Here is a 24,558-nt window from a genome sequence, read left to right on the forward strand (position 1 = left end):
TGAGAATAAACAGTTGGGACCAGACACAAGTTGGGACACGAGGAGAAATTTCAACTCACTCTCATTAAAAGAGGAAGGGGAAAGGAAAAGAAGAGAGGGGAGGAGAGAATGAAAGGACAAAACAATAAGAGATGATCCTGACCCTTTCCTTCCGATTGCAGCTGTTTAATTCATTTGAATCCCCATCTTCCCTAAGTAAATGTTTTTGTTTCACAGAAAGATTTGTAATTTCATTTTTCTGTGTGCACACATGCATGCTAGCATGTGTGTGTGTAGGTACATGTATGTAAGTGTGCATGTCATTTGCTACCAGGAGAATGTTTTCAATTGTAGTTTCAGTTTAGTTTTCCTTTTTTTTTTCTTTTTTATTTCTTTAAAATTTTTTTTCCTTTTAGAAACAAGTTCACCAGGAAACCAGCTCCCCTCCCACCACGCCGGACAGGCCACAGCCATCTCTCTAAACAGCGCTGATTCTCCCTCACATCCCCAAACAGGAACTCCTCAGGGTGGCCTTGGAAGGCTGGAGTCTCTCCCTGTCTGGCGGGATGCCTTGGTGGCGGGTGAAGGCCCCTCTGCCACAGTGGAGGTTTCTGATTGTGGGACACAGTCTGGTTTTTGTTTTCTTCCTGTCTTCTAATTAAAAAAGACATTCCTGACAAAAGAGAGAAGACAGTCAATTAACTGGTCCAGGAGATGGCAAGCACTTCATAAAGTCAACTACAAGGCAGAAGTTCTATACATGCCCCAGTACCTCACTCTGGCCTCTGATGTAAGAACTTCAGTTTAAAAACAAAGGAAAAGAAGCACTTGGATTTTTTACCTTGTCATTTTAAAGGAGCTACTGGTTTAATGAAATACTGTCTGTCATTCTTTTCCAATTCTGAGTGTGCTCAGGGGTAATATGTAGGGGTAAGGAGTAGCCAGCAGATCCAGGCTGCCTACTCCAAAACCAAACCCGGAAACCATTTAAGTCTGCTTAAATACTGGGGTTTCATGCAAGATTTTACTTTGAAAGAAAGCTCTGCCTACTAAAAAAAGGTTTAAAAATCACTGATCTAGACTTTACGTAAAGGGTACTATGTAAAAGTTTTAAGTAGAGTGGGTAAAGGTGAAGATTCTGACACGAGAAAAGTGAACTGTGGGTCTATCAATTACTGACTGTGGCATCAAGCAAATTACTTAACATCTTCAAACCTCATTTACAAATTTCCTCATTTGTAAAATGGAAATAATAATAGTAACTAATCCAGAGGACTGTGCGAGGACTATCTTACAGTTAGTACATAATATGCTTTGTACATGATACAAAGTACTTAGGATAGTACCAGACACGCAATCAGGGCTCCATAAACATTAACTACGAATACCCACAGCTACGCACAAATAACCCTATGTGCATCAATATTAGCTATTCAGACACTGCAAAACCTGAGGATTCCAAATGATATTACTAATTAAAAAACCAAAGTTTAGAACAATTTCTGGTATGGGTGGCACCGCTGAACAGCATCTTCACCCATAAAGCATTTAATCACAAAAACACCAATGAGAGGGCTACACATTCATCAAGAATTACCTCCAAGGAGGATAAATTTGGCTTACGACATCAAAGAGTGGACTTACAGGAGAGCTGCCTTTCTTCTCTCAGTCAAGAAACAGGCACCCAGATCCCACCACTCAGTCCTTCCCTTCCTCAGCTAAGCTTCTCTGCTTTACTTCAGAATCAGGAAGTCCATGGAGAAAACTGATGATGATCAGGGGCTAGACAAATAGGCTGGCTCCTTTCCTATACCTCCTGCCTCAGTCAAAAGCCTGGCATTTCAGTGTTAAAATGATAAAAATTGGTAAGAACAGCCTCTTTGCTCCTCAAATCTGAAAGATCAGTTTTAGGAGGGCAGTGCCATGTATCATGGATTTAAGGCCAGCATTGTTTTCACCAAAATAGCCAGGTTGAAAAGTACTCTCATCTGTCACCACACATACTTACCATTCTGGAAGTATCTGTAAGAAGAGGAAGGGAGGAATTTTTTTAAAAAGATATTCTGCAATAGTAACTTTCTTATGGCGGTGAATGGCATCCAAAAACTTAAGCTATAGTACTAGTCCCATGATGGGCATTAAAACCTGTGCCCACCCTCAAGTACTCCTGACAGCCACTACTCACCTGGGTGACAGGCACAGTACGGGAGTGTGAGCTATCGAAACAGCCTGGTAAAGTCTCGCAAGGCCCAGCAAACTTGTTTACATTCCTCAGCACTAGAAAAGAAAAGAAAGGTAGGTTGGCCCCTGCCTGATAAGAAAAGTATAATACAATGAAAAGCAACCACAACTTTGAGGGACGCTGAGAACTGTCCCAGCTCTGCTCTTGACCCTACTTTTGATCTTTCTGTAACTCAGGGGTAAATATTAACTACTGTATATGGGAATAATTAAGCTAGGTGGCCCTTAAAGAGTGGGCTTTGGAGAAAAACTTGCTTAGGTTTAAATCTTGGTTTCATTGTCTTTGAGCAAGTTACCAATCTGCCTCAGTTTCCTCATCCATTATCTACCCCAAGATGTTCTGAGGATTAAATCAGTTCCTGTATGTAAAGTGCTTAGGATAACAGAACGGGAACAAAATAGCATTTGACAAATATAGGCTGCTACAACAATAAAACTTGCTTGTGGGACTTCCCTGGTAGTCCAGTGGAAGACTGCACTTCCACTGTAGGGGGACAAAGTTTCGATCCCTGATCAGGAAACTAAGATCCCATATGCTGTGCGGCCAAATAACAGTAACAATACTTGGTTAATGTCCTTGATAAATCTACGAAGTCAGAACCCTCAAAGTAAAAAAGCAAGCATATTCATCTAAGGTGGATAATTTTAACTCTATGAACTGAGCTAACTTAGGTACCCTGGTTTCCTCATTCTTTTCCAAAAGCAGATTTTGTTTTAAAGCCCAGTTCAGCAAGTAACTCTCAATCAGTCTAGTTGAACAGGCTGCTCAAGATTTCCGCTGTGGGAGGAGAAGGGAAAGGAGAGAGGAAAGGGTTAAGGCATGAACAAAGGGAGGAGGAGGAAGCTGGTCTTGGTCTTCAGGCAAGCACAGAGGTGCCTAGGTGGTATGAATAGCCCAATATTCATTTGACCCTGTTTTTTCAAAAGGCTTCCTTTGTCTTAAGCCTGTCACCAAAACACAAGTTGATGCCAGCTGCATTCTTTTCTGCCAGTCTTCATAATAGTTTTTGGTAACTGAACATGAGGCTCAGCTAAACAAAGCACATTCAATTAATAATATGCTCACCCTTATGCGGCACTCTCTTTGGCGCTGAAAAAATCAGGGACCACAGCCTATAGCCTAGGATTCAATGTCAGAAGAAAGCTCTCTCCTTCCTGTAATGGTTAAATGTCAGAGCGGGAATCACTAACTGTGATCCAGCATAAAAGAAGGTAATGAGAGCTATCACCTTAAGTGCCTGTATCTGGATTCCTCAGCTATTTATTATAGGGTCTGAAACATCACTAAGAACTTTGATTTAGATTTCAGGACTTGATTAAACAGAAACTTTCTTCTAGTCTCCCTCCATTCTAAAAACGTAAGGAAATTAAAGAAGATCTTCTAGTTTTATGGAAATTCTGCCATTTGCCCTGTGAATTTAACATGTTTCAATAAAAGCATAACATTTCTCTATTTCCAAATCAACACTGACTCTAAGTAGGCAGCCTTGGTGAGTGAACCCCTATCACACATGCTTCTGAAAGTCATGAAGGAGGAAGATATGTAACTCTAGAAAAGTCCCTGTGTGGTGTGTTACTGACATTATAAGGGACTAAAACAACAGGAAAGAGATAAACTTAGGATAATGTTAGAGACTCAAAATGTTTTGTGATCCTAAAGCCTTACATGTTCTTCAATTCTACCCTTCTTCAGCAGGAGATCCTGGTTAACTATGGAAAAGAAACGACAACTCCATTCTTAGCCTCTTTCATGACACACGAAAAAGTACTGAAACCCAAATACAAGTACAGGAGAACTGTGGTGAGAAAGGGTAAAATGAGGTATGGCTACAGTCTCTAGAATCAGCTCAGCTTCTGCCCCCAATCCTGTCAGCAACTGCTCTGCTGTCAAGAGTTTTAGTCAATGTTTAACTTAAGTGTCCTTGGTGATTAAGTCCAAAGAAATGGATTTAAAATAAATAAATAAAAAAAAACTTACTTAAAAACTAGAACTATTTTCTGTTTTCTGCCTCAGTCCTCCTGGCATTTAATATTTTGGGATTGTTTTAATTTATACCTATTTATTTATATTCATTCATTCAAAATTGCCATTGTTTTTGTAGAATTTTCTGACTTCTAGTCCCACCATCCTAATCCTTACCCTTTATTTATTTACTTTTAAATAATCGAAGTAGAGTTGATTGAAAATACGATGTAATTTATCCCTCCCTCAATCCTTTCCCCTTTGGTAATCATAAGTTTGTTTTCTATATCTGTCTTGTCGTTGTTTTGTAAATATGTTCATTTGTGTCATATTTTTAGATTCCACATGTAAGATCATAATGTTGTCTTTCTCTTTCTGACTTTCCTTTCTTTACCCAGTATGATCATCTCTAGCTCCTTCCATGTTGCTGCAAATGGCATTATTTCATTCCTTTTTATGGCTGAGTAGAACTTCATTGTGTATATACACCACATCTTCATCCACTCATCTGTTGACAGACATTTAGAGGTTGCTTCCGTGACCTGGCTACTGTAAATAGTGTTACTATGAACACCGGGGTGCATGTTATCTTTTCAAATTACAGTTTTCTCCAGATACATGCCCAGGAGACTTTCACCATACCTTTGAGTAATTTCATGGTCACTATTCCTCAAGCCCCATAATCCCAGTAGTGTGCTGAGAAACGTAGCTCTTTTCATCTGATGTGCATAATGGAAAGTGATCAAGCTCTAACTACTGACTTCATTCAGCAAGAAGACACCCCCATACCAGCCTATTCTAGTGTCAGGGCTTCGTATTCCTATCTTCTGACCTTGAGATCCTCATGCAAGTGACACTCACAGAGTAAGTACCAAGACAAGAGAAATGGGAAATGACAGCAAAATTTCTTCTGGACATGCTTAGTGGTATCTGGAAAGCAAGAATGATATTTTAGAATGAAAAACTCTAGTTTTCTTCAAGTTGGCCAGCTAAAAATGCCAGGGAATTAATTACCAGTACATATGAGAAACAGGCTTGGACTTGCTGAAATGAAACTGAACCAGTTTACCCTCCCTGCTAGGATGGCAAACAAAGCAGCATGTTGAGGCAGGAGTAACAGGACCTTAAAACCAAAAGGGAGACTGAGTCATGTGTGGAACAGAAGGTTCAGGGGCAATGCACACATGAGAGAAAGAGAATTACTAAGAGGAGGTGAGCAATTTCAAATCCTTTCTCTAGAACCTCAATATTACCTCTTACTTCTGTTCATTTCCCACCATATGTCACCGCCTACTAAAGGAGGAGCTGTAAAACTTGCTTAGCAGTAAGAAATCAAGCAGGCCAGGTTGATAATGTATCTTATTTTCCTGTATTACAGGACAAAGATCACAGATATTTTTGTTTAAAGCAATGCATTATTTGGGTTCATTTTCCTAGCCTCAAGATTTTCCTTACATTATGGAATGTCCATGACTTTTATTTCAGACTTATGCTGTATTTCTATCCATCATGTATTAGCCTGGATAAGGAAATATGAACTTGGTAGAGACTTATTCCACGTGTGGGTGGCTGCCTTAGAGCTGAGGGAGACATGCTCTAGCTAGTTTTGCAAGTACATAATGACATTCTGGCAGGCTCTTTTCCAAGGAGAAAATTAACATTCACTGATCACCTACTACGTGCCAGATCATCTTTAAATTTCTACTTGGTATTTTACCGTAACCCTATGAGCTAGGTATCACTAACTCTATTTTACAGATAAAAAATCTCCTGCAAAGTAACAGTAAGTGGCAAGATTCAAACCAACAGCCTTGACTTTAAGCCCAGACCTCCTTTGAAGGTTCTCCCCATGCTCTCATTCGCACCAATCTAGGGCCAATATGATCCTGTCCTTCTAAAGAGCAACACTGGATAAAACAGAGAAAAACAGAAGCAGAGAGAAACAACTGTTATACTTCTTTCCCCTGAGACACCTTGCAGGTAGAATACTACTTCAACTGGGAAGATTCATAGTTTTAAAAAAACAAAAAAAAAAGAGAGAGTTTTTTAAGGTTATCCCAATTAGTATATGACTATCTACTAGAGAGGAGATCTCCTCCTTTGGCAAAATATGTCATGAAGGCAGTCACATGCTATTTTTAAGTCATGCATGTCACTTGATCTGTGGCCCAAAGTCAGTTATTTCTGGGACATGAAGTTAGGCCACTTTGTAAACTACAAAAAAGTAATACTAAAAGATTAGGGATTTTAACATTAACAAAATTATTGGAGACTCTGGGGAATGAGAAAGTAAACTATTTTTGAGAGTAACAAGAAATCAATTCTCATTAAAAAAGATTAACATTTAGTTTTATCTCCTTTTAAAAAACTAGGTCTGGTTTTAATCGTAAAAGTATATACACTATGCTCATGAAAAAAAAATAGCACAGGTTAGGAAAAATTCTATGTACATAATTTACTACTTATTATTTGTAATAAAGTAGCCTGTGTGTGTGTGTGTGTGTGTATATATATATATAATAGAACAGCTTTTAAATGTACAAGTTGGTTCATTTACAACAGCATGAAAAAGAGTAAAATAAATTATAAAATGTGACTGAAAGAAATTAAAGACACCAATAAATGGAAAGACATCTTCTGTTCACAGACTAGAAAACCCAATACTGTTAAGGTGTCAGTGCTATAATGAAGTAATCAACAGATACGATGCAATCCCAGCCAAAACTCCCAATGACGTTTTTTGTGGAAACAGAAAAGCCTATCCTAAACTTCGTATGAACACTGTTCCACCTGCTGCGCTGGCATTCATGGTGGCCAGGCAGGTCACCTCAGTAATGTGTCCAGTGCTTCTTTGGCCTTTATTGTCGACTTAGTACTATACATTTTCTGTTTTGAGTTTTGTAACTTTGTAGTATTTTAGATAATGTCGTGTTTGTCCTACTTTCTTGTGTAGAGTAAAAGGATTATGTGGAATAAACCTAGGATTAGAGTCCAAAAAAGAAATCATATGAAATCTCAAGGGACTCCAAATAGCCAAAAACCTCTTGAAAACAAACAAACAAAGTTGGAGGTCTCAATTTCCCAATTTCAAAACTTATTACAAAGCTATAATAATCAAAACAGTATGGGACTGAAATAAAGACAACCACTGGGATAGAATAAAGAGTCCAGAAATAAATCCCTTACATATAAATGATTTTCAATAAGGGTACCAAGACCATTCAATGAAAAAAGGACAGTGCAGGGAAAACTGCAAAAGAATGAAGTCAGACCCTTAACATACATCACATACAGAAACTATCTCAAAATGAATCAAAGACCTAAGTGTAAATCCTAAAACTATGAAACTCTCAGAAGAAAATATTGGGGAAAAGCTTCATGACATTGTATTTGGTAATGATTTCTTGAATGTAACACCAAAAGCACAGGCAACAAAAATAAAAATAGATATGGAGAAACTAGAACCTGTGCACCATTGATGGGAATGCAAAATGGTATAGCTGCTATGGAAAACAGTATGGCAGTTATGCAAGAAAAAATAAACACAGAATTGCCATATGATTCAGCAATTCCACTTCTGGGTATCAACCCAGAAGAACTGAAAGTGGGGTCTTGAAGCAATATTTATACACTCATGTTTATAGCAGAATCAATCACAATAGCCAAGAGGCAGAATCAACCAAATGTCCATCAAAGGATGAATGGATGAAGATACAACATACGCATACAATGGAATGTTACTCAGCCTTTAAAAGGAAGGAAATTCTGATTCCTGCTACAATGCTGGATGAACCTTGAGGACATTATGCTAAGTCAATCACAAAAGGACAAAAACTATATGATTTCACTTTATGAGTAGTTAAACTTAGTAGACTGATGATTATTAGGGGCTACAGGAAGGAGGGAAAGGGGAGTTAAATAAATATACTTTTAGTTTTGCAAGATAAAAAAAATTTGGGGTTAATTCCACAACTGTGTGAATGCAGCAATACTACTGAATAACACTTACAAATGGTTTAAAAAAAGTTAAGATAGTAAATTTTGTTTGTATTTTATCAAAATTTTAAATCAAGAAAATCTTAAGTGCAAATTGGGTTATACGATAGTTTTTTCCCCCTTTATATCTTATATATTTTTCTGTATCATCACATGTATTTTTTTCCTTCTTTTCCACTATTACAAACCTTACTGCAATAACTCATTTTTAGACCTAAAATCATTACACAACTGTATGAATATAAGCCATTGCCTAAAATTTAGTCAAAATTCTAAAGACTAGACAGAAAAAGAAATATCAGAGCAAGGTTGACACACAGTTACAAAATCCAATTTAAATTGCTGTTGTTAATACTATCAAGAACCATAAAAGTCACATAATTTTGAGTCAGTGATTATTTCTTAAGGAAAGTAGTAGTCAAAAGAAGTTAAGGGCTAGACATTCAATATTACTCATAATACTAAAAAAATGAAAATTAATAGAAGCACTGTAAGGAAATCAATCAATATCTTACAGCTACAAAACTGTAATTAGGAAGACTATGTAGCTATATTTAAAATGTTTATTATGTTTACAGTGAGAAAAAAACCAACCCAACAAACCCATACATGTATACTTAACATTTTAACTAGGCTGTAAGCAAGTGGCTCATGGGACTAATGTGTCCCAGAGAGAGGTTTCGTTTGGCCTGCATTAAATTAGAACTTGCTTATCTTCTAAATTAGGCATGGCAAAAACTTCCCAATCAGTCTGCATCACTCCAAACTATTTTACAACCACTGCTTCACCTAGTCAGACACCTGCATTCTTGACCCCTGAATATGGATAAGGGCTGGGAAGGACTTTAAAAAGATACAGATTTCCTGAAGGATAGTGAGCTGTTCAAGGCACTGTTGTTCTGCTGGAAGACATAATGCTTCCACTTACCTATTAGGATATGTTTGATACATATGAACAATAAAGTAGGCATACATGGTGATATTTCCCCATAGATTGGTTTCCAACACCAATTTGTGCAATTCAAGCATTAAGAAGACATAAAATTTTAATTTATAAAGGTATACACACAAAAATATTACTGGGTGTATTTGTAACTAAGATGATGTAAGAAACAAAGACATTCTTCCTACATAGGCCAGCTGCTGTTTATCACTCACCTAGTGACTTGTTTGTGGAAATCTGTAAGTTGTTTGTGTGTCACTGTGACGGCTCCCCCTGTTGTCTCCTTTGGCAAACCTTTCAAAGAATTCTCTAACCATCGACAAAAAGTCTGTACAGAGAAGAAGGATAAGCATTTTAAAGGGAGGCAGGGCTTACTCAATTGAGACCCTACAGGTAATAACAAAAACCCACAAGTTTTCCTTAGTAGCATTAGCGTTCCAGACTTGGAAGTAAATAAAGGAGTTAACAGAAGTACTATTTTTGGCCTTCCAACCTACTGAGGGTTGGAACAGCCTATAAAGGCATGCCCAGGCTCCCTTCAAGGGGGCAGCAGACATCATTTCAGGTGGAGCCCTTCTACCTTGGAAGTAAAGTCTCTTCTGGATGAAGTTATTATTCTGTTTCTATCATTAAACATGCAATATTTTAAAAATCAGACTGCTGCCAAAAATCTCTTGAGCTTGGAGATCAAGGGCAACCCAAAGCAAAAGTTCAGGTACTAGAAAGAGCAGGGTCAAAAAGTATAACAAGTAAACATTTTAAAAAGTGTATATACAAATATGAATCCAGAATCTTAAGGATTTTAAGGTCATTTCTCTCAGTAGAAGTCACATCCAGTCAGTTCCTTTGTGATAACTGCCTAGTCTTTAGGTTAAGAAAATTCTTTTTTGTTGCTCTTTTTGTTTTCTTTTTTGGCTCTAATTTTTCTTCATGTCTTTAAGTAGGATGTATGCTTTGTTCATAGTTTTTAGCTGAAAAGAACTTTTTTATACCTACATTTTTTACATTATGTATTTTTCCACTATGTTAATTTATGATCACAATGGGATTTCCAAGGGAACACAGTGGAAAAGAATCTGCCTGCCAAAGCAGGAGACACAAGAGATGTAGGTTCGAGCTCTTGGGTCAGGAAGACCCCCTGGAGAAGGAAATGGCAACCCACTCCAGTATTCTTGCCTGGAGAATCCCATGGACACAGGCACCTGTGGACTACAGTCCATGGGGTCGCAAAAAGTCGGACACAGACTGAGTGACTAAGCACATGATCACCACAGACTAGACCAAAAGTAACATTCCACTAGAAATGCTTGGAAGCACCACCGAATTCTCCAAGTGTTACCTCCAAGGAAGACAACACACCACTCAGACAGAAACAAGAAGAGGCAAACAGGGAGAACGAACTCTTAACTGACAACATTTTGGCATCCAAAATGACCCATAAGTTAACCATAGTATCCCCTGAAAATAAAAACAGTAAGAAACTAAATTGTATACTGTCAACTAATATAGGACAAAGGAGATGAGAATATCCAGTGTAGGAAAGACAGCCTTCTCAATAAACAGTGCTGGGATAGTTGAATATTTGCATGTAAAACAAAGAAACTAGACTCTTACCTTTCACCACTCACAAAAAGTAGCTCAAAACAGGTTAAAGACTAAACACAGACCTGAAATCATCAAACTCCTTGAAGAATACAAAGGCCTAAAGTACTGTGACATAGGTCTTGGTAATGATTTTTTGGCAACGACACCTAAAGCACAAGCAGCAAAATAAACAGAGGAAACTACATCAAACTTAAAAGCTTCCGCACAGAAACCATCAACAAAGTAAAAAGAAAACCTAAGGAAAGGGAAAAAACATGTATTTGTAAGCCGTATACCTGGTAAAGAGGTTAGTATCTAAAATACATAGAGAACCAACCCACAGAAGTCTAGCAAGAAAACAAATAACCCAGTTAAAAAATGGGCAAAGGACCTCAACAAACGTTTCTTGAAAGAAGATACATGAAAGGCCAACAGATACATAAAAAATGCTCAGTGTCACCAATCATAATGGGAATGCAAATTAAAACTATAAAGACATATCATCTTAAGGCCTGTTAGAAAGGTCATGATCAGAAAGATAAGAGATAATAAAGGCTTACAAATCCAACGTTTTTTGTAAAGTTAGATGTATATAATAAGGTTTTTGTTACCTGGAAACCAAGTATATCTATTAAAAAGTAAGAGTACAGAAATTTTATTTCTATTATCAATGATGTTTGGAATAAACTTGTCACTCTGCAATGGCTCAAAGAGTATTTTTTAGAAAAACAAAAATACTACTGTATTAGATTCTTACAGTGACACAGACATATTCTCTAGAATCCTTCTACTGGCTCCTTCATTTAACAATTAAACATAGCAATGTAAGACATACCACCAAGAGCATACAATAGGACTAGTTTCAAAGTTAGAGTCAGCCTCTCAAGAAACTGTCCAAGACTGAAAGTGGGTTCCTTATGCAAACAATCTTACCGGTCTGTCAACCTGCATGATCTCCCAGAGCACTTCGGCCACATCCGGTAGGGTATACGGGGGGAGGCAGAAGCAGCATGTGTGAAGCAGCTGGCTTACAAGCTGCTGTCCAAGCTGGTTCATCACCTGTCCAATTAGTTCTTTCCGTAATTCAAAGTCTTCTTCATGCTGTAAGAAAACAGGAACAACAGGAAAGTGCTAATTTCAACTTTCTGAAGGGCAAGTACTCTTTCCCCTTTAGTAATTTTCTTTCTCAGAGAAGAAAGTACATATAATAGCTGGACTCACAAGGTGCACTGTCTGTCACAAGGAAGAAAACATTAAGAGTTTAGTTTCAAGGAAACGGGTAAGGGCTTCAGTTGAGATTAACCTTAACCCTTAGGTTTTTCAAGAATAGAACACAGAGGAGAAACAATGGTTAGAGATTAAGAGTAGCGATCCTTTTAACCTTTTATTCTGGTAAAAGATAAACTATTCCTATTTCCTTTTTTAAAAAGCAACTGAAAAAAGAAGACTTCTATCAAATATCTAACCTTCTCTATCAAAAAAAATCTTACTTAGGAACTTCCCTGGGGATCCAGGGTTAAGATCCTGCACTTTCATTGCTGGGGGTTGGGTTTGATCCTTGGTCAAGGAACTAAGATCCCACATGCTGTGGGTGGCCACAAAAATAATAAATTAAAAAAAAGATCTTACTTATTTTCTTCCTTTTAGTCTTTGAATATACATATTTCTAATACGTTGGAAAAAAAAAACCTTTTAAAGTGCCTTTCACTTCTAGCTATTTACCTTCATTCCCTCTCTTTTTTTACTGTCAAAACTCTTCAATTAGTCTATCACATACTTCTTCACTGTTCTCCCTTACTTTCAACTCTACTCCACATCTAGTCAAATCTACGTTTGAAAATTCTGTGAACCACTTTACCTCCAGCCAAAAAGGTCTCTGAAGTATCTACTAACAAACTTAGTCCTTTCTGATTATGATTTATATACCCATTTAGATTTTCCTCCAATCCATCCAAACGGCTCCACTGTGGTCCCTCCTAGTCCAGAAAGTCATCCCAACCTACTTCTTTCCAAAGAGTTTTCCCTCCTCTGATCTCAAAGCAATCACAACTTTTATCACTTATCTGACAATCAAATATTGCCTTGCTGCTGTTGTTTAGTTCTTTACAACTCTATTTCTCTCTTCAATTAGACACCAAATGGCTTGGAAGCAGAGACAGTTTAGACTAGTTGATACAGCTTACAACATGTAGTATAGGTTGTCTTAAATCTACTAGTTGATATTTTGGTTAGTGAATAATCCACTATGGAATATACCTACCAACACAGATCAAATGAGATATTTCTTTTTCCATAAGGAATGATATATGAGGTGATAATGAGCTACAAGTAGAAAAACTATTTAATACCTTGTTTATACTTACATCATTGGCTACCCCTGTATGGATGAGGTCTCGTAGGAACCTCATGACACTACAATTGGCATCCCGGTGGTCCAGGGTAGTAGAGGCAATGGCCCACTGTAAGATCGGGATGACAACTTGGCTTCTCAGCAAGGTAACAGGGCTACGCTGAATAAACCTGGTATGTAAAGATAGGCAAGGTAAAAATTACAAAATTAGGCTATAAAAATGTAACCAGGGTAAAAGGCAAAACTATGGAGACAGTAAAAAGATCAATGGTTGTTAGGGATTGACAGAGTGGAGGGTAGGAACATGAATAGGTAAAACATAGGGGATACTGACAGTACTAAAACTATTCTCTATGATGCTGCAATGGTGGATATATGTCATACATTTGTTCAAACCCATAGAAAGACCTTGGCTTCCCTGGTGGCTCAATGGTAGAGAACTGGCCTGCAATGTAGGAGACACAGATTTGACCCCTGGGTTGGAAAGACCCCTGGGTTGGAAAGACCCCTGGAGAAGGGAATGGCAACCCACTCCAGTATTCTTGCCTGGAAAATCCCATGGACAGAGGAGCCTGGTGGGCTATGGTCCATGGGGTCGCAAAGAGTCAGACATGGCTTAGCGACTAAACAACAGGAAGACCACCACCAAGACAGAATCCTAATGTAAAGTAAGTACTTTAAAAATGATGTGTCAATGGAAGTTCATTAATTTTAATAAATGGGCCACTCTGGTGGGGGATGCTGATAGCAAGGTAGGCTGTGAAGGAAGGAGGGGGGAAGCTAAGGGTATATGGGAACTCTATACAATTTTCTCAGATTCTCTAATGTTCATAGAAAATCTCCAAGAAAAAGTAAAATAACATTCCAAATTTATTTTACCAGGCAATGATTTGTGCAAAGAGAATCTCTTGAGATTAATTTTTCAAGAAACACACAAGGAAAACAGGTTGACGGCCCACCCAACAGTTTTCTCATACCAACTCAATAAATAAATAAATAAATAAAAAGGGTTTTCTAACTTGTCCAAAAATGAATCAAAAAAAGTGTTCATTACCAACTGATTTGGATCAAATTCCTGAGCTAGGGACTAAGAATGAATACAAATGTCAGTGTTACTAGTAAAAGGAATTTAAGCAACAAATAGGGTGGTAGGCTAAGAGCAGAGATGGGAAGTACAGTATCAGATAATTTTTAAAGTACCTTAAAAGTCTAAAAAATTTTTATTCTGAGATAAGATTATATTTTAAGGATGCTACACTTCTCAAGAAAAAGTTAAAGTCAAGCATGATATCACAATAGCATAAAACATTAAAACCACACAGGATTCTAGAGACTGTCTAGTCAAATGTTCTTGCAAAACTCATTTTTATTGTCTTGGGTGTGTTCCCTCCTTTATGAAAGGAGCTCAGTTATTTCCCCTTGTGCTTATCCAACTCTTCTTCATTTATGGCAATACTCTGGTTCACGATTTAACTTTGGATTATGAATAATTACTCTACCTACTTCTCTTACCTCATTTTACAGAGAAGGAAACAGGTAAGTGTTAGGTGACAAGACCAAGCAATGATGAGGATGACTGATAAAATAAAAGGTTGCTTTTCAGAAGGACTGACCTCGTGGCTAGCCTGAATAGGTCATCCACTGTGTCAGGGTGATTCTGGAGTCCATTCTGCTGTTCTAAGAGCTGAAAGGTGGGGACGCACAATGCCTAAAACAGAAATGATTTTAAAACAAATGCTTGTAAATAAATGCCATGGGATTCAGACTTGCTAAATATCACAACATACACAGAGAACAAAGGTAAAAGCACAGATAAGAAAAAGACTGTGATGAGATTCAGATCAAGAAAGGGAAGACAAAAATCCTTCTCAGTTGACATAAAAAGTATTCACATATGAGGTCTATATTTCAGAAAGGGTTTAGGGTACAGACTTTTGTTGATGAAATTGGATAGATGTCATCTCAAAGTTTTAGAAGTTTCTGGAAGTGACAACCGTGCTTATGTACTAGATATGATCTGGTCAACTAAGGGAGTAGCTGATATTTTAATAATACTAATTATGAAATGGCAATTTTAAAGGGAAATACCTCTTGGGAAAAGGAGCACCATGATTTAACTCCCTAATATATTTTCCCCTCTGACTAGGGAGAGGGTAAAAGCAGTATATGGGAAGCCTTTTCCAATGCCTGCTATTTACCCTAAGGTGAGACCATCCCTGCTAAGTAAACTAGTTCACTGACTGTTCAGGCAAGAAATTAAAAATATAATCATGCTTGAGCTAAGAGATCCTTTATTTTAAATCCACTTGCCCATCTTCCCAAAAAATCCTATCTCTGGAGAACATAAATTAGATAGCAATAACTGTAATGACTAGCACATTGGTGTAGTCACTCTCTCTCTCATTCTTCCAAGCAGGCCTGTCCACAGAGTAACTAGGAAGATCTACTTCCATATTAGGAAATCATTATGCTTGGGAAGCAAACCTGAAGAAGGAACAGAATTAAAGACATGGTGAAGAACACACTGCTAGGCCTTCAGACCCTCTAAGAGAACACACCTGGAGCATGTCTAGTAGTCCCTGCCGACAGCCCTCTTCCATGCCATATTCATCCACAAGGATACTACCAAGGTACAAGAAACAGGAATGCTGATGCACCTGGTAAACATTTACCATCTGCCAAGGGAAAAACCAATTAGTTCAATTATTCATCTGTCAAAGAGTATCAGCTTAGGCAGCTGTCTGAGGGAAGAAATTCTGAGATAGATTGGTCTCTTCTCTTTAAGACAATGTAATAAAGCTTGTTGACAACATTTTCTAAGATATAGGGCTGAATAATTGTCAAGTACTCTATTTAGAGTTCATTCAGGCCTTCGACCTTTCACCTTTTCAAAACAATGCTGTAGGAGAGTTGTATAATACTACAGACTGGAACTATTCATAAGTTATTATCCGAGGCTTCTGTTATATTTGCAATGCCCTAATAAAGTATACCTAAACTTTCTAACCAACAGGTTGCTCTTATATTCATTAAATAAGATGATTATTTAAAAAAAAAAAAAACAATCACAGTAGGAACAAAGCATCAAATGCCCCTCATTTTAGAGGAGAAGGAAGGCATTGTTTAAATTGGTTTATAAACTCTTATTTAATCTTTTGGGTAATGAACAGTGTTTCTAATTAAGATTATCTAGACTTCTGGAGAATAAAAATTTTAATACAATATAAGCATTTAAATTATTTGTTTAGAATTTTTACCCTACTATCCTCCAAAAATTAGGCCACCATACATTATCTATTCAAAATGCCACCACGTGGGAATTCCCTGGTCATCCAGTGGTTAGGACTCAGTGCATTCATTGTTGGGGCCTGGAGTCCAATACCTGGTTGGGGAACTAAGATCCTGCAAGTCAAGAAGTGCGGCAAAAAAAAGCCATCATAACACACATATTTTGATCTTATTACATAAATTCGATTCTTTGATCTTGGTGGGGTGGAAGGGTCCAGTAATTGGCTCTTATCAGCATACGGCATGAGAAGAACACAAGATGGAAGCTATGAATCTGTTCAGTGTTGTATACTCAAAACTGTATGCTGTTCTTATTGAATAAGCTACAGGCTGGGCCAGACATCAAAGGGTTTTAGGCTCTACTGGCTTTATAATCTTTTGATCACTTAACTTTGCCACTGAAACACAAAAATGGCCAATAAACAATACTTAAATGATTAAGCATGACTATCAATAAAACTCTATTTACAAAAACAAGGGGCAAGCCCACTGGCTGGAGTTTAGTGACCTCGAATTTGTAGGTTTTTTGTCACATGTACAGACTTTTGAACATATTTTCTATATAATATGCTACCCTATGCTACTGGAATAAAAGAGTAATATAAAAGTCATGACTGAAAGTGTTAGTCACTCAGTCCTGTTTGCCTATGACCCCATAGACTGTAGCCTGCCAGGATCCTCAGTCCATGGGATTCTCCAGGCAAGAATACTGGAGTGGGTAGCCCCTCCCTCCTCCAGGGGAACTTTCCAACTCAGGGATTGAACCCAGGTCTCTGGCACTGCAAGTAGATTCTTTACCATCTGAACCACCAGGGAAGCCCAGAAGTCATGGGCATATTCTCCAAGAGCAAAGGGGAATTAAACCACATTGTATAGGACCCATAATGTATTGCACTGAAGAAGACACTTGACCAGAACTGAACAGTCTAAATGTAACACATACTGTTGTACTCAGGATATAGTAAACGCAGAAAAATCACTAAAAAAATTCTGTTAACATATTTACCTTTACAAACTTCAATCAAATCTATAATTTAAGTAAGTGTGATCATATAAGCGTCAACTGACACAGCAATAGGATGACCCTGGTTCAGGATAAGAGCTTCCTTAAGAGTGAGGCAGAACTTAAGAACTTGAGGGGCACTCACTGTCAGGGTTGGTCCAATAGATGCCCTGCCCAGTTGGAGAAGGCCACTTCAGGTTGAGTGGGTGAGGTCTAGCCTGAAGCCCTGTAGTAGCTTTCCACACAGATGAGTGTAAAATTTGAGAAGGTACTGCTCAGAGTCCTGCAAATGCAAGATTGGCACTTTGCCTTGCCTCCATCAATTCTAGGTCATGGCAGCTCACTTGCCTACATCTAGTTCTGGCCCTGCTGTTAGGTTAACCCAAACACAAATTACGTAGTGAATTAAGTCCCTAGTCATAGGCGTCTCAAAAGAATATTCTAGATGATATGATCTCAGAGAGCCATGTACAAGAGCCACACCAGCATAATTACAGACCAATCATGCTGATTGAAAGAGTCAAATTTATTTCCTGACAAATAAGACACTTAGATGAACAACTAACTATGGTGAAGAAAAAAGAAACTCTCTTTAGGCCAGAAATAGCAAAGCTAGACTTGCCACATTTTCAGAAAGGAAATTAATATAAAATGCTTAATACATAAGAGCTGATTCATTAATGTCATTCCCATTTATGAATTTTACACTAAGATGTGCTGCTATTTAGACTATCACTACACAGAACAGATTACAGGCTATTTGCCATAAAAATAACATACCTACCACAGGCACTACTTATCTTTCAAATATTTTTTAGTTTGCATTTAAGAAATATTGAAGTGTTTCATTTCATTAGCAAGAGCTTTTGTTCTAAAGCCTCCTATTTCAAAATTCTGTGTCCTTTACATTTTCCATCTTTCAGGGAACTCACCTGTGTGACTAGTGGCTGCAGCAGGGCTGCGGATCCTTTGCCTACACAGCGAACAGCAAAACGGAGGCACCTGCAACAACGCTCTACAATCCGATTATCAGCCCGGTGCTTATTTAGAGTCTCAGATAAAATTGGCCATATCTGAGTCAAAAGTGAAAAGAGCACAAGGAAGAAAATAAAGAACAACTAAGTGCTGAGAAAAATGCTCCCAAGTTGGTAACAACTGATTTGACTTTTAAATAATTTGGGGAAATCTTTCTTTACAGGAACACACATGGCCTGATTCTGGTCAGTGGGTGTGTGTATATGTGCTGGGGTTCAATTCACTATCCATCAATAAAAACAACCATGTCTTAAGGGAAACACAGTAATTCTTTACAACAGAAGAGAAGCATGACTAATTTTACTAAAAAGACAAAGATCTCTATTTTCCTAAACTCTGAACTTCTGATTTAGGATGGGAAGAAGTAGAACAAGTTAAAGGAAGAGATATCTGATACCAATGAACACTCAAGGATAACTGATGTTTCTCCCCTTAAGTCTGAAAAGCACTTCTCAGAACATGCCCTCTAATCCGCATGTTGCCCTGAGTTTTTACAAAGGAAGTATTGTTAAAGAGGAAGCTACGATGGTTAATCAGCTTTGTCAAAAACATTCTGTCAGTACTGACCAGGTCTCTAAACAACTCTAGGATTCACACAGTTAAATCTCTTCTTACTTTGGCCTTTCACGGTGTTTTCTTACAGCCTGTTTTCTTACCAAATCTAAAACAAAAAATGTTTAGTTGGATAGTTCCAATCATCTTTTCACTGATACTGAATCTTCCTACAAACAAACTGAATCTTCCTATGAACCTAGAAGACAGTACCTTCTCACTTTAGTTACCTAGGGTCTTATAAGGAAAAAGGAAGAAAGCCTTATTCCACAGGCATTGATTAGTACTTACTTCCTGTATGACTTTTTGGCACGGATGAGTCTGTCCATTTTCTACAACGGGATTGGTGTGTCTGGGGAAAGACAATGATCCAAATTAGTGAAAGAAGAGCAATTTCATCAAGGACACAGAGCTCTAATCCCTGTTAGTTTACTTAGTATCATTCTCACCAATTAAAGAAAACCAGATACTCAATTCTGGGTACATGGGCTGCAGGTATGGGGCGCTACAACTACCCTTTTCATTTTTTTTTCTTTTATAAACCTGAATATGTAGTTTTTTTCCAAATTAATAAATATATTCAAGTTGTCTGAATCCACTACAAAAACTCAAGTACTGCTTCATTCCCAGCACTTAAAAGGTAAAAGCTTTTGAAACTCTGGTCTACCAAAGACGTTTCCCACAGTTCTAGTCTAAACTCAATGATACACAATGTGGGCCCACCCACAATACAATGAATTCACCTATCTATCTAGTTCTAGAATCCACTAACTTGAAGGAAAGCAGGAAAAACAAAAACTATGATTAACTACCAATCTCTTTAAAGGAAAACAATTCTTTAATTTTAAAAAGCTCAACAGCAACTCAATAAAAATATGCTGTCGTAGTTGTTTAGTTGCTCAGTCGTGTCCAACTCTCCTGCGACCCCATGGACTGCGTCCCTCTTGGCTCTTCTGTCCATGGGATTGCCCAGGCAAGAATACTGGAGAAAGAAGCCATTCCCTTCTTGATTGAATCCAAGTCTCCTACACTGCAGGTGGATTCTTTACTGCTGAGCCACCAGGGAAGCCCAATATAAAAATATATAATTTTTCTTTACATTAAGGCATTTCACCTTGTGCAGATTTTCTTTCATTTATTGTGGAATAAGACTGTTAATACGCTCTCAGAATGGTATGCAACAGGGGCTCCCCTAATTATACAAGAAAAGCATTATACCAACTCAGAAAAAGATACTTGTAGGCAAGAACAAGCTAAAACAACACCTCAGTTTCAACTTCTTCCACACAGGTTTTTACACAAATATTAATTGATATTCCAGTTATAGCTATAGGACACATAAGTTATATTATGCAACTAAGAAAGATCACTCTCTGAATACTGTTGCTCTAATGCTTTTTTTTTCTTTTTCTCTTTTTAAAAATATAATTATTAGGCTCCTCTTAACATCAAAGAAGGTTTAATTTCACCTGGTCACGGAAGAGACTTCATTATTTGTTTGCCCCCATACACTATTACATAGCAATGATTATGAAAGTATGGTCTTTGGAATACAATGCAATAGCACCTGGGAACTTATTAGAAATGCAAATTCTTGGGTCCTATCAAGATCCAATCCATCAGACACTCTGGGAACGGGACCCAGCAATCTGCTGCTTTGGGAACTGAAGCACCACAGGTGATTCTGATGCACGCTGAAGTTTGAGAGGGCCTGCCCTGGTGGCTCAGACGGTAAAGAATCTGCCTGCAGTGTGGGAGATCCAGGTTTCATCCCTGGGTAGGGAAGATCCCCTGGAGAAGGGAATGGCTTCTCACTCCAGTATTCTTGCCTGGAGCATTTCATGGACAGAGGAGCCTGGTGGGCTACAGTCTGTGGGGTCACAAAAGAGTCGGACCAACACTTCCACTTTCCAAAGTTTGAGCATCACTGACTCAGAGACCAAAATAATTAATTACGTTTTAAAGTCTTTTGACAAAAGTTTACCAAAAATAAATTCTTAGAATTTGCCTTTGCAGTTTGTAATAGGAGTAAATTAGTCTTCTGACAGACACAGTTTATAGGAAGTACTCAGAAGCTGAGAAAAAAAACTTTCTTACTTCTATATAGTAGTCTCATTAGAGATTTTAACCCAGGGCAGGAACCTGGCATTTCCCTTCTTACCTAAATATGACTGCAAGGCGATCTAAGAATACAGTGGGATCTGAGGATATGCCATTGCTGGGCTCCTGAGACAACAGCTGAAGAGACAGAAAGATATTAACACCCAGTCATTAAACATACAAACCTATAGCAAACATGGCAACATATGCCTCTGTCCATCAACCTCTGTCTCAATCTCTATTTCCTTAATCAGATTCCTGAAAGTTACTCAAAAAGGTAAAAACTTTTAAGTTCATATTAGCAAACTATTTTCCTCCATCTTACTGCATTCTGGCCAAGACTGCATATTAACTTTTACCATATGATCACTGTACAGTGGAAAACAGTGCAGAAGAGACACAGATGTACAGAACAGTCTTTTGGACTCTGTGGGAGAGGGCGAGGGTGGGATGATTTGGGAGAATGGCACTGAAACATGTATGTTGTCATATGTGAAATGAATCGCCAGTCCAGGTTTGATGCATGATACAGGACTGCTCGGGGCTGGTGCACTGAGACAACCCAGAGGGATGGGATGGGGAGGGAGGTGGGAGGAGGGTTCAGGATGGGGAACACATGCACACCTGTGGTGGATTCATGTCGATGTATGGCAAAACCAATACAATATTGTAATTAGCCTTCAATTTAAATAAATTTATATTAAAAAAAGGAAAACAGTATCATTTAATTTTTTCCCATTTACTTTTATAATGATTAGGATATTACACATTCTTATTATAGTATAGATTATATGTATTATACTATATAATACATATTTATATAATAATTTTATAATATAAAGCTTCAAAATTTATTATATCTTTTTAAGAGGTAAGGCAAGTTGCTTCCTCTTCTTTCATAAAATTTCTTAGACACTTCTACCAGTATATCATTAGAGATAAACTTTAGAGTCATTTCATCAAGTTCTCCTAAAACTACCATTGGTATGCTCACTGCTATTGCACCATAAATGTAATTTGAGAAGAGCTGACATTTCTGCAACAGTCTTCAAGGAAACATGGTAGGTTATGGTTTCGGAAGTTAACTTGAATGGTGTTGTCTCCACTGTATCTTTTAAATGGTATTTCTGATACAGTGGAAATCTATTGATTTGGAAACACTTATTTCATATATGTAGCTACTTTGATAAATTTATTAATTTCAATAACATCTCAGTTCATTCTCTTGACTTTTCTAGGTAGTTAAAAGACCACCTGCAAATAAAACAATTTTCTCTTTTCCTTTCTATCATATAAACACACTATATTTGTTTCACCTCTTAATTAAGCTCACCTTTTTCAATGCCAAAACTTGAACAGAACATAGTTCACTAAGACATTCAGTAATCTTATCCAAAGGTAATCTGGCTAGGACAAGTGCTGTCCCTGAAAGACAAAGGATGACACAAATGAAGAAAATAAAAGCCAAACTGAAGTAATCCATTGGTCTACATTATATGGCTTACAAGAGCTAACTGGTTCTATTCTTTTCAAAAGATCACCACTTTTTAAAAAATTATAACATTTTGTTATTTACGGTTGGGCTTAGGAAGATCATACAGACTTTCACATTGATATTCACAACTGAAGTGAAGTGAAGTGAAATCGCTCAGTCGTGTCTGACTCTTTGCGACCCCATGGACAGCAGCCTGCACCAGGCTCCTCTGTCCATAGGATTTTCTAGACAAGAGTACTGGAGTGGGTTGTCATTTCCTTCTCCAGGGAATCTTACCGACCCAGGAATCAAACCCAGGTCTCCCACGTTGACAGACAGACGCTTTACCGTCTGAGCCACCAGGGGACCTACTTAAATTATTTCTCCTCAGTAGCCAACTGGTTTAAAGATGTTAAAATATGTCTCTCCACTCCCAATCCTTCAAAGACTAAAAATCTCCTTCACAAGGCCAATGCCAAAGCTAGTTTATATAGCATAGTACAATGGTTCTCAAACTTCCCAGAGGTCAAGGAGTGCCTTTATTTTTGATAAGTACTATTGGCAATTCTTATCATCAGAGAAGTCTGAGAAATAGGGACATTATTATTATTATTATTATTATTGCTGGAAGAAAGAGTTGAAGTTAGAGATTAACTCTAGTTCTACCATAACAGACCCTATGAGAGGGGTAAGACATTCTCTCAGACCATCAGTTTCTTTACCTGTAAAAATGAGCGCTTCAAACAGAACAGTAATAGTTAAGTTTGTCTTTATTTCACTTTTAAATAGTTGCAAAAATCTCCCCTTTCTCCTTTTCCCAAATAAAATATTAACTTGGAACTCCAATAAAACAGATTAAAAAAGAAACAGAGGTAAGTTAAAGTGGGGACAGAAGGCCCAGGTCCTTCCTATCCAGCTTCCCTTGTGTCACAATTCCTATCAAATGCTGAAGTATCTCCCCAACATCCAAAGGATTACACATTATGCTATATCCTTTGACTATTATTTTTTCATCTCTTAAAATTTTACTCAACAGAACAGTAATCAATTCAAACCTTCAAATTTGAATAAAATATTGAATGATTTTTCTTAATAGTCTATAACCATGGATGAATTAGATTTTTTTCTTAAAACTAGAGGGGGTAAAAATCTAACAAACACAATTTTTCCTTTTAATTTATCCCTACAGAAAAGAATGTTACTAAAAAGGTTTCCCCATCTAGAAGATATCACCAGTATTAACTGGGATACCACATTTTATTACGTTAGCTGTCATGCTTTCATCAAGGTTAAATTTCACTAGAAAATTACAAGATGGCAGCAATACCCACAGTTAGTAGTGAAGAAAATATATGACCTGATTTAATGCCTCATTATCTATGCCTCTGAAGAGAAACAACAAAAACCCATGCTTAAAAAAGAAAGTCTGTCTTAAAAATGCATAGTTACATTGGCTGGTAGGGAACCTGATCACAGAAGTGAGAAAGAACAGTCATCCAATCCAGACAAAGCTATCTGCCATTCACAGAAACTTAAAAGATTCTGCAAAGGTCCCATCACCCAATCTTTTATTTGATATACCAGCTGTAAGAACTTTACTACCTGACAGGACACAACAATCTGTTTGCAGAAAGCATGGTTAGGAGGCATTTTCTTTCTAAAAGCCAGTAAACTGTCAATAATCAATTACTCATAAAATAAACCTGCTCCCTCTTTTATAAAATAATCCTTCAAATATTAAAAAATAGCCATTCGTCTAAGTCTTTTCCCCAAGTGTTAATATCTCTGATTCTTCTCTTATTTTGAGTTTCATCACTACCCTGGCTTTTGCCTCTCGATCATTCAGTGTAAACTAATTAGTAATGGTTAAAGACCATTAAGTGTCCAGAACCCTTGGCTCTGAGTTACAGGACTGATCTAGGCAGACTACCTTTAAATTTCCACCTATCTCTTTGGTATAGCAATGCTTATTTTGTCTCCCTTCTTATTCTTTCCTCCAACTCAAAAAGGAACTATGATTTAGTTCCAATATGCTAACTCCACTCAAAAT

The 24,558-nt window shown here is 37.6% G+C and overlaps 1 protein-coding gene across 2 annotated transcripts in view; it reads right to left on the reverse strand.

The window, feature by feature from the left end:
* Nucleotides 1-339: 339 nt before the first annotated feature.
* The window catches only part of TNPO3 (transportin 3), an 82,859-nt gene continuing 58,640 nt past the window's right edge, over nt 340-24,558 (reverse strand). For both annotated transcript variants that reach the window (XM_004008050.6, XM_060415112.1), the window contains exons 13-23: nt 22,368-22,459; nt 21,096-21,172; nt 19,226-19,286; nt 18,280-18,420; nt 15,615-15,731; nt 14,670-14,764; nt 13,070-13,226; nt 11,640-11,807; nt 9,338-9,450; nt 2,165-2,256; nt 340-652 (exon numbers count right to left, since the gene is read on the reverse strand). In XM_004008050.6, coding sequence (XP_004008099.1) covers nt 2,196-2,256; nt 9,338-9,450; nt 11,640-11,807; nt 13,070-13,226; nt 14,670-14,764; nt 15,615-15,731; nt 18,280-18,420; nt 19,226-19,286; nt 21,096-21,172; nt 22,368-22,459 — 1,082 coding nt within the window. In that variant the 3' untranslated portion in view covers nt 340-652; nt 2,165-2,195. The remainder of the gene's footprint in view (nt 653-2,164; nt 2,257-9,337; nt 9,451-11,639; nt 11,808-13,069; nt 13,227-14,669; nt 14,765-15,614; nt 15,732-18,279; nt 18,421-19,225; nt 19,287-21,095; nt 21,173-22,367; nt 22,460-24,558) is intronic.

Source organism: Ovis aries, chromosome 4 (assembly GCF_016772045.2).
Source record: "Ovis aries strain OAR_USU_Benz2616 breed Rambouillet chromosome 4, ARS-UI_Ramb_v3.0, whole genome shotgun sequence".
Lineage (NCBI taxonomy): Eukaryota > Metazoa > Chordata > Mammalia > Artiodactyla > Bovidae > Ovis > Ovis aries.